The sequence below is a fragment of the Triticum urartu genome, chromosome 1, assembly GCF_003073215.2.
Source record: "Triticum urartu cultivar G1812 chromosome 1, Tu2.1, whole genome shotgun sequence".
Taxonomy (NCBI): domain Eukaryota; kingdom Viridiplantae; phylum Streptophyta; class Magnoliopsida; order Poales; family Poaceae; genus Triticum; species Triticum urartu.
Window position 1 is genome coordinate 256,650,272 of NC_053022.1, and position 11,613 is coordinate 256,661,884.

Here is an 11,613-nt window from a genome sequence, read left to right on the forward strand (position 1 = left end):
TCATGACTTCTCCACCAAACAAGCATACGGCACCCTCATGGCTAGGCCAGACAGGGATCTCATTGCCCCCCTCATTTGGGGCACCAAGGTTCCTCGCAAAATATGCTTGGCTTCTCTTCAAAGACCGTCTAAACACTAGTGTGAATCTTGCCCACAAGCATATAATCTCCTCCGATTTATGCCCCCGATGTGCTACGTTACCAGAAGATTCCATTCATCTCTTCATCACATGTCCTCTCGCCAACAGAATCTGGCAACTTGTAGGTTTCCTGCCCTCGGCCGATGATCTCAATGAGCTTTGGGACACTCCGCTGCCTCAACACCTGCCCAAGAACGCCTGGTCCTTCATTCTCCTCGCTCTACTCTCGAAGATCTGGGCGGCAGATAATGACATGCTCTTTAGGAATATTGATCAATGTTCTGTAATAACCCTTAGAAACCTCGTCTCGGACTTAGACCTTTGGTCACATCGTCTTATTAATAATGGTGACAAGGAGGACATTTTCTCATGGCGTACCTACCTCTCTACACGTTGCAACGTGCCTCTGTAATCTGTACCTGTTGTTTTTTACAGCCGTTTGAGCAATATATTCAGGTGTGGGAGCTCCCCCCGGTGATTCTCAAAAAAAATCGTCATCGAACATTAAGTGTGCGGACCCTACGGGTTCGAGAACTATGTAGACATGACCAAGACACATCTTCGGACAATAACCAATAGCGGAACCTGGATGCTCATATTGGCTCCTACATATTCTACGAAGATCTTTATCGGTCAAACCGCATGACAACATACGTCATTCCCTTTGTCATCGGTATGTTACTTGCCCGAGATTCGATCGTCGGTATCATCATACCTAGCGACAAGTCTCTTTACTTGTTCCGTAATGCATCATCTTATAACTAACTCATTAGTCACATCGCTTGCAAGGCTTATACTGATGTGCATTACCGAGAGGGCCCAGAGATACCTCTCCGATATTCAGAGTGACAAATCCTAATCTCGATCTATGCCAACTCAACGAACACCTTCGGAGACACCTGTAGAGCATCTTTATAATCACCCAGTTACATTGTGACGTTTGATAGCACATAAGGTGTTCCTTTGGTATTCGGGAGTTGCATAATCTCATAGTTAGAGGAATATGTATAAGTCATAAAGAAAGCAATAGCAATAAAACTAAACGATCATTATGCTAAGCTAATGAATGGGTCTTGTCCATCACATAATTCCCTAATGATGTGATCCCGTTCATCAAATGATAACAAATGTCTATGGCCAGGAAACTTAACCATCTTTGATTAACGAGCTAGTCAAGTAGAGGCATACTAGGGACACTCTGTTTATCTATGTATTCACACATGTATTAAGTTTTCGGTTAATACAATTCTAGCATGAATAATAAACATTTATCATGATATAAGGAAATATAAATAACAAATTTATTATTGCCTCTAGGGCATATTTCCTTCAGCAGTGGCCTCTCCAACATTGCCTAGAGGAACTTGTTGATCACATACATAACCTATGTTTAAATCAGCAGGTCTGGGCTCACTACCCCTAACTGCTGTCAGGCTTACTATGTTCTGATCTCTGTTGGTAATGTGGTCTAGCATATCATCAAAATTTTCATCATCACATATCTCTTCCAAACCTGCTATTCCCAACCCAGCATCCCTCACAGAATACATGTAATCTTTATATCCATTTCCTACGGTCTCTATGAGTGCTAAAAGATTGAGAAAGGTGACGTATGAAACACACATAGACCTTTCCAATTTATCCCTGTCATGAAAGTGGAGTCTAAGTTCCCAAACATCATCAGACAAGCTACAAACAAAGATACTACACATTAATTAAATAGTCCATAACAACTATTTAAATTTCTAATAATTAATTACAGTACATAACTACTACAAACAAAAATAGTGAAGAATTTTAATATACAATGCATACCAACTACTAACCATTAAAATTATATCCCTGATAAAAACATTAAACGCTAACCATTAGCCACTTTACCTATGATAAAAACATAAAATGGTAACCATTTTAACTAGACAATCCATACCAAGTTATGAAAAAATTAATTAAATAGTACATTACTACTACAAGCAAAAACAATGAACAATTTAAATTTACAGTGCATACCAACTACTTGAATTAACAGAGTCAATAAGAAACACTATAACTAGAATTATACTGTCTACTAAACAGGGTACACATTGTTCTTTAAATTAGACCATCTAATTGACACGGCAAAATTCCCAATTTGTATTACAACCCTAACCAAACCCTGGAGTTTGGTTCAAACCAAAATCCCCAATTTGGTTTAGAACCCTAACCCTAGAATCGATAGTAAAGGAGGGGCAGAAAACTTACCCCACACCGCCGAATGAAGATGCCCACTAGTGGCTTCCCATCGGAATCGCCTGCACAACACGGGCAAGAGCGCATGTGGCACCATAATAAAGCGGCAACGACGACGCTCTGCTTTATGGCGCCTGGATAGGGTTATAGCTCTCGTATACCTCCTCTGATGGCTTTGGATCTCGGCCGCCAAGCAACCCTCCCGCGCCATCGCCGATGGTGTTAGTGCTCGCCGTCGCCATGGATGAGACAGAGAGAGGAAAGCACGGGGAAAGGGGGGAACATCAGATGGAGGGAAAAATAAAAACCCGAGCCGATTATGACCTAGCAGCGTCGTCAAACGTCGTTAGTTCGCGACCGTTATGCCACTTCATAAAAAGCGGTACCCGCATGTGATAAACGAGATTAAAATGCCCAAAGAGATGGGTGAGTGTTTTCTGAAAAAGATTTAGCCCAGAATCAGTTCTTTCCGGCAGAAATTCGTAGAACGGTGTTTTATACAAACCAAGGCTTCATTGTGGCGATTTTCTGCAATTCACTCACTCAAGTAGGGTCGAAGTCAATACTACAACAAGAATCCCCTTGAGCCTGAATCATCGATGTGTGAGTAATTTCCAGTAGGCACATGGGGTAGATGAGATCCATTATGTAATAGTTATTGGATTTGTTAGGGTTTGATGCTTAATGACATCTATCTTGTCATACTTACCAACGAAGATTATTGCAATCTCCTACACTTGTGGTTTTATCAATCATATAATTTTTTGGACCTGGATCAGGTAGGTTAGGAAGAGAACGAAGGAGAGAGGAAGAGACTAGTGAGAGGGAGAGAGGGACCGGATGGATGAATTTATCATGGGGTGTGTCGCAGGGTGGGGTCCTAGACAGGCATAAATGTGACCATTTTCTCCCTCCTTTACTATTTTCTCTCACATGCATGGACTCAAGCGAAGCATTGTGTGGTGTGCTACTTGTAATAGTGTTGGGATTCCCCCAAGAGGAAGGGTGATGTAGTATAGTAGCAGATAGTATTTCTCTCAGTTAAGAACCAAGTTTTATCAAACCAAAATGAGACAACACACAAACAACATGAACGGTACCTGCACACACACACACACACACAAAGCAAATGCTTTCGCTCAACGAAGGCAAGAGGGTAGTCAATACCCTTCTCGCCAATTGCAAGGACCAAATATGGTAGTGATATGTAAACAAATAAAATAAAATAAAAACAGCGAGGTTTTTAGTAATAATGGAGAATGGGCTCAGTGGCCATAGGTTCACTAGTGGCATCTCTCTCATAAGCATAACAACGATGGGTAAACAAACTACTGTTGGGCAATTGATAGGATAACGCATGGTTATGATTATGATTCTTATGGCATGATTCATATATATACATTACGTCCATGACAAGTAGACCGTTAATCCAACAACATCTACTACTATTACTCTACCCAAGACCGCTATCCAGCAATGCATCTCGAAGTATTAAGTTCAAGACAAATAGAGTAATGCTTTAAGCACGATGACATAATGTAGACATAGTAAGACCAAACAATATGTTGGAACCCGACGTTTTATCCTTAGTAGCAACAATACAATATGTGCCTCGCAACTCCTCCAGTCATAGAGTAAGGACATCACAAGATTGAACCCACTACTATGCACCAGTCCCTCTGAAGATCTACTCATCTAATTGGTCAAAGAATACTCATAGATTGAAAAACATACATAGCTATGAAATTACAGAAAGATAAATCTCAGAAAAGACTCAAATAGTTTTAATGAATAATCTGATCATAAACCCATAATTCATCGGATTCCAACAAACACACCATGGAAATTACATCGAATAGATCTCAGAGGAGATCATTGTATTGAAGATCAAGAGAGAGAGAGAGAGAGAGACATCTAGCTACTACTATGGATCTGTAGGTCCTGTAGGAACTACTCACACATCATCACGGAGGCAGCAAGGTCTATGAAGATTGCCCCCCCCCAATGGTCCCCACCCTCCGGCAGAGTTCCGGAAAAAGGCCTTCAGATGGGATCATGGAAGAACCGAGGTTTGCGGCGGCGATAAAATTGTTTCGAGTCTCTCTTCGGTTTTTTTGGAATATTAGAGAATTTATAGGTCAGGGGGTGCCTAGGGGGCCCACAAGTGCTGATGGCACCCACAGGGGTGCATTTTGTGAGCTTGTGGCTCCATTGTGTATCGTCAGGTCTCTCCCCGAAGCTTTTAGGGTCTCTTATGGTCCAGAAAAAATCACTATAAAGTTTCATCGTGTTTGGGCTTTGTTTGGTATGGTTTTCCATGAAACAAAGAAATTGGCAAAAAAATAGAAACTGACACTGGGCACTAATTTAATAGATTAATCCATAAAAATAATATAAAATGACATATGAATCATACAAGAATGATAATATAATAGTATGAAACAATCTAAAATTATAGATACGTTGGAGACATATCATGGTGTAGATAGGGCCAGCTGGGGAATTGGTTGTTAGCACATTTTTATATAGTTTGTCCAATTTAGACACAGTTGATTACAACTTTAATTAATATAGAATCGAGAAAGTACCAACTATGAAGCAATTTCTGTATTTACACTGGCTATTATGTTATGATCAAGTTGGCCTAGAGTACTAACCGACACGACTATTGAAAGATTTGTTATTAAGATGGTGACTGGAGCACCGCTTCATATTCGAGGTGAAAACTCTTGTTGGGCCTTCATTGGTCAGCCTCAACAACCACAAACTTGTGTCGTTACCTTGTTGAAGGAGTAATCTCTTTCGATGAAATGCAGCTTGGCTGCTTTCATTGCGAGTAGAAGGAGTAAAAGGTTACAAATGGGTAACCAGAGAGTAAACAAAGATTGGCGGAGGTTGGGGTTGGGGAATAGAATAGTGGTGTTGTTGTTGTTTCAAAACTAACCCTCAATCAGGCTCCCTTGGCCTTTCAATCAGTGCTATCACCCGACGTCTCCCAGCATCGATCCAAATCTTTGCTTCCTCCTGTATGTTGGAAAGAACCTGATCAATCGTAGAGGCTTGTTGGCTGAAGACACGGGCATTTCGTTCCTTCCATAGTGACCACCAAATGAGCACACTGATCGATCTCCAAGTTTTTTTGGCGTCCTTCCTGAGCCTACCCGAAGTGCGTGTCATCCAGCCCAGGAGGGTATCATCTGTGGGCAGTGGCGCCATGTCGCTCAGCATCATCAACAAGTCAAGCACTCGAAGCCACAACCCTTGCGTAAATGGGCAGCTCGCCAATATGTGCATCGCCGTCTCTGGCTCTGGAGTTTGTTGGCATAGCAAACATGTTGGGTTATGTGGCCAGCCACGCTTAGCAACGACAATGACAACGGCAACATCAAAGCGTGTACCCCTTCTTGAAGGCGTCGAAGAAGTCGACTTGGTCCTAGGTGGAGCCATATCTTGTAATGGTTCTGCAGTACTAGTCTATGTTATGTACCCTGCTTGTTGACTACTTTGGACTTGTTGCCTTTGCATCAAATTTAGTAAAAACAGATGTGTGCATCACAATAACGGAGGGGCAGGAATTTCAACCTGCTTTTCAGAAAAATAAAATCCCAAGTCTAAATGTAAAATGATCACATAAATGGTCCATCTGTGTTTCTACATTGACTTACATTATTGATCCAACAGATAGTGATACATAATTAATTCATTGTCGGTGTGATTGCATAGAAGATAAATAGTGTAGTGAAGAGCCAATAGTAGCAGATCAACCTACTGGGAGTTTACATTTGTGGCGTCCAATGTAATGTGTGCCTTTCTCCCTTAGCATGTTTAATTATGGCATAGCTATCTGAAGATTATGGCAGTGACTTGCAGCCAAAACCATCAAAGTTGTGCAACAGGGCGGAACCCATGCATAATTGCCGCAGACCACACTTTCTCCAGGTCCAGCACTGTATCTCCGCACTCATCCTCGCTCCATCCCTCCAATGCATGAACAATTCCAGCGACGCGCCACGCGCTCATGACCATCCTTGGCAGCCAATTCTGAAAACAACCAAAGATGGCAAATAGTAGATGATGTACTGAGGCTCTTCCAAAGTTGATTGCAGCTTAGCGTGATCGTATTACCTCGCACGAGTGCACGTTTTGCATCGATTCAGGTACACCCATTGCAGGAGTCATGGCATAGGTGCAGCAGTCCTTGCGCGCCATCTTTGGCGGGAACTGTGAGAATGGGATGAACTTTGTTCCTTGCGGTGCCCTGAACTGCTCAGCAGCATCCAGACCTTCTCCAATGAGCCACACCTGGAAACATTGAGGCCAACCAGTAATGCGGTTTGTTAAATAGCCATTATGCTATCCTACATCGTGCAACCTATTCATCTCCTATAAGAAGCCCCTTGTTTTTAATTCTCCTTCTTACCTCTGTAGTGCTAGTTGTTGATAATAAAAGATTCCCGGCTTCATTTTCTGGTATACAAGGCTTCAGGAGATGGTACTCCTGCTTGTTTGTCATTATGACCTGCCCAAGACGATCCGCTTGTTACATTTCAGTACAAAAATCTATTTCTGTGTATGATTGAATTTGAATTGGAGCAGATGTGGGTAGCTGGTTCTTACTTTGACGTTTTTCTTGCAGAGTGCCGCAGCAACACTACGAGCCACCTTCGAAATCTTTCCCGCTAGGATAACTTGATTTGTGCCTCGGGGAATAGTGTCGATGACCACTGCAGCAGCTAGGCTAGTGCCATCCACAAGTCTTACCCCCATCTTTGGGTATTTCTGCAGATAAAGTTCTCCACTTCCATTGAGGCTATGCGCCTGATGTTCAAAATATTGTTGTGAGTTACAAGCTGTGCTATTACGGGAGATCTGAACAACGAAAGAAATGACATACCTGATTCAGAAGTCCAAGGCTAACAACTTTTGCTCCTTTCTTACCAGCTTCAGATATCGCCTTCTCAATCAGGTCATTGATTGCTTCCTTCTCATTGTTCAGTCCATACTGCAGAAACGAAAAGGCTATAAAGTTGCTCGACATATAAACCAGTTTCCTTCTTGAATTAAATTCAAACATGATATTCTTACATGGAAACTGTATCTTGGTATAGCCCACGACTGCATACGGAGCTTCTTCATGGAATTCCTCTCAACGGTGAACCAAGAACCGTATGCCCACGTCAGTACCATGGACAGCCATGACACGGGCCACATGATCCGCAACTGCCACATGGAAGTGTATGGCTTGGAGGCATACTGGGCGAACCCGGTCCTTATATGGTAGATAGACTGCAGGCTGGTAAGATGCGTAAGGTGAACCACATCTACTTCTTTCTCCTTGCCCTTGAGTGAGTTTTCGTACAGCGCGTCCGTCGACTTGTCCATGGTGTTGTATATGTAGTCATAGAATGGCATGAAAAGAGAGTAGTTTGTCCGGAACTGGGTGTGGTGAAGAGAATGAAACCTAGAAGCAACAGTGCAGATTACACGCTGAGAATCATGGAAACAAAAGCTTAATTTTTCAGAGTAACATCTACAGTAACTGAACACTTACGATGGTGTATACATGAGATACTTGAGAGGGGGGATCCATTTGAAGAGCCGATTAGGTACCAGTTCGAAGTTGCAGTGGCCCATGTTGTTCATGAAGTCAATGTAGATCACATACATCTCGAACGTGATTATGGAGGCGGTTCCGGTCAGTGCGCAGGTGATCATTGGGACCGAGAACAGCAGTTGATAGGCTAGTAGCTCGGCAAATGGATGGATTACGGCTGCATGAACATAACATGATGATGTCTCGTTAGGTGTACTTGTTTAGAAAGAGATACGGTATGAGGCTAAATTTCGTGTTTTGACCCTTTTTCCAAACTTGTTTGAGATCTGATCCTGCTTTGCAAAAATTTCAGGATCTGACCCTTTTCTTACCGTCAGATTTCGATTAACTTTCAGAAAAGGGTCAAAACACAAAAATTTGCCACGGTATGATGGCTAGTTGCGTCTTTCGGTAGAGATACCGTTAGAAAGAGATACGGTATGAGGCTAAATTTCATGTTTTGACCCTTTTTCCAAACTTGTTCGAGATCTGACCCTGCTTTGCAAAAATTACAGGATCTGACCCTTTTCTTACCGTCAGATTTCGATTAACTTTCAGAAAAGGGTCAAAACATAGAAATTTGCCATGGTATGATGGCTAGTTGTGTCTTTCGGTAGAGATACCGTTGGTAGCCACCCCTATGTACTTGTTCAGAAAGAGAAAGGCCTTGTGAGTAAAAGGATAGCAACTAGTAGCTTACTACTCCCTCTGTCCCATAATATAAGAACGTTTTTGACACTAAACGAGTGTCAAAAACGTTCTTATATTATGGGACGGAGGGAGTAGCTTGCTGTTGTTATACGTTCAGTTGATCACTTGATATATCTCTTCAACTGTGTGAATTAATTGTCTGGTGTGTTAGCAGACATGATCGTAACATGATTCTGTATAGCTAATTGAGTGTGATTGATTATGGATATTCCTAATCGGTTAAGCACAGATCCCTGTAATCTCGTGATGTAATCTTCACATGCAAGCTGGCCTGAATATATATACATATATATATACACGGATATACCTCGGCCGGCATCGTTAGGCGTGTGCGGCATATGCAATTTCCATTCAATTTTCCTTGCATGGAGCATTGTCAGCTTACCTTTTCTCCACCGCGGGAAAATAAAGCCTCTTCTGTTTGAAGTGTAGATGCATAATATGGAGCATGTAGAGCTCTGCCTCCACACTGAAGATACTAGCTAGTTGTTACAATTGTCGAGGAATTGTTGGCTGCACGATTGGCTGGCGAGTAGGGAATTAATAGGCAAATCGGCAAGTTAATTAATTAATCGATCAATTTATCAGTTTATCGGCTACTTGAAGACCCTACAAGTAGGGATTAATCACATACTTTTGGTATGGGAGCATTTTTAACATCACAAATCTAGCGATACAGTACGGCTAGTTGTGTTACAGGCTGTGTCGGTAGCTTTCCTTATGTCTGAAACTGTTGGTGCGGTCACCCTCTGAATGTTTCAAACATATTGAAAGAACAGGTAAGAGGTTGGGAACTTTGATTAATGACTACCAGTACTTAGAGTGCACTCGTTAACATAGTCCCCTGCATGTGTTAGATGGGGTTAAACCATGTGATAGCTCACCGGCTAATTAATTAACCACGTTAAGCGCATCATCATGTTCTCCTTTTCTGACGTGACCCTCACTAAACAAGCTCTCTAGTCTGGGGTGATCACCATGTGATAGCGCACCGGCTAATTAATAAGCATGTTTAGTGAGGGTCACGTTAGAAAAAAGCATGTTAAGTGAGGGCGTGAGGGGAGGGGGAGGCTCTGGTATGATCACGCTATGGCAATGGAATCCCACGCAATCCGAGATGGGGTCTGGCTGGCATGTGACTTAGCATGCGTAAGGTGATAGTTGAGACCGACGCTCAAGAGGTGGTGAATATGTGGAACGCTAGAAACTTTGAACGTTCCCAGATAGCTGCTACTGTGCATGAAATACAAAAGCTTTGTTGGAATTTAGAGGAATTTCATCTAAAGTTTACGGCAGGAGAAGCCAATGAGTTGGCGCATCTTTGCGCGAAGCGATGTACTAATACCTCTAGAAGACGGTGCTTGTGGATTGCGTTCCTTGTGGATTGTGTAAGGAAGGAATGTAATTCGACTACTTGGTCAATAAAGCTCTTGATTCTCAGAAAAAAAAGTGAGGATGCGAGGGGGCCTTACATGTGATTGGCTCGGTCACAATGGAGGCGTGGTGGTGCGAATGGTAGCGGGTGTAGAGGAAGTGGTGGTGCAGCGCGCGGTGGAACCAGTAGTAGAGGAACTCGACCGGGCCGGCGTGAAGCAGCACCAGCAGCACTGCGCCATCAATCCTCCACCATGGCAGGTTCTGCCCACCCGGCAGGTACAGCGAGCCAAGGAGCAGCAGGATGGCACTCAGGATGATCTGGTCGTCCCTACCATGCGCATTACACATATGAATGTTACTTTTGAATCAATCTAATTGTACATGTTGCCCTCACCTCTCAAAATGAGATGCTTTGTAAATAATTTGTGTGAGACATTAGTGCATCACAACAACAACAACAAAGTCTTTAGTCCCAAATAAGTTGGGGTAGGCTAGCATTTTTTATGTAGTTTCTAAAAAGTGCAACTATCTAATTTTATTTAGACAAAACAACATTCTGGATCTTTAAAAAAACAACATTCTTGATCTTTGATGTTCAAGTAAGAGTGCTTTTTATCCCACGAAAAAAAGTAAGAATGTTTAACGTAGGTATATAGACGACCTTATATTGGTGCATGCAACTAGTGTATTGGCCCTTTTACTCTAGGCACCGCACACTTGCCAACTAAGCTTGACCGACAAGACCATGTAGGTGCATATATACGTACCAGTTGCGCTCGCGGTCGACCTGGTCGAACTCGATGCCGCGGTCGACGATCTGGCGCTTCCCGCGCGCGTTGTAGAGGCGGGACACGGTGATCCATGCCTGGTCGTGGAGCGCCCGGAGCAGCATCGACGGGAGAATGGCGATGTAGCCCAGGTCCAGCTCCCTCCACCCCTTGGTCGCCGCGAGGTGGCACCCGTGCACCACCCATGGCGCCAGCACAAGATACTGCATATGCATTCATCATCTCATCTACAGTATATGTTGGATTGCTTGCGATCGAGGTGGTGCAAATCTGCTAGTGCTAGGCACGTACCTTGAAGCTGCCGAGTCTCTTCCATGGCCACTCGCTGAGGATGCCGGGGTTCGTAGCCATCGCAAGCTAGATGGTAATGCTACGTACGTACCACTCAGCGAGGAGATGCCTATGATCGATATGATGGCTCTTTGCCACCTGTGGGCTGTGGCGACGAGATGACCGCTGTATCCACTCGATTTATAGGCCCGTTATGTGGGTGGATGTCAAGCAGGTGGTCTAACATCCTACGTTGGTGTCAACATAACTGCACTTGAATGGGTTGGCGGCAATAGGTAACCACAAAATGGTCCATACTCCAAATCCTATGCTTGATTTTTTCCACTTAGGGCTAGCCTCTTTGACTTTTGCCTCTTAGCAGTAGCCTCTTATTTCTTATCAGTTTTGCTAAAGCACATCTAGATGTGCTATAAGTATTGCACATCTAAGTCATATGTCATTAATCTTACATTAAAATTTATGTGAATATTTTCTTTTTCTTTTAT

General features: G+C 43.0%; 1 protein-coding gene across 1 annotated transcript; it reads right to left on the reverse strand.

The window, feature by feature from the left end:
* Nucleotides 1-5,980: 5,980 nt before the first annotated feature.
* LOC125506190 (very-long-chain aldehyde decarbonylase GL1-5-like) lies at nt 5,981-11,295 on the reverse strand. Its single transcript, XM_048671057.1, has 10 exons — nt 11,129-11,295; nt 10,817-11,040; nt 10,145-10,377; nt 7,920-8,139; nt 7,454-7,829; nt 7,263-7,370; nt 6,986-7,186; nt 6,789-6,887; nt 6,494-6,670; nt 5,981-6,409 (listed from the first exon to the last, which is right to left on the reverse strand). The coding sequence occupies exons 1-10, from the start codon at nt 11,186-11,188 to the stop codon at nt 6,248-6,250; spliced, it is 1,860 nt and encodes a 619-aa protein (XP_048527014.1). The 5' UTR covers nt 11,189-11,295; the 3' UTR covers nt 5,981-6,247.
* Nucleotides 11,296-11,613: the final 318 nt, after the last annotated feature.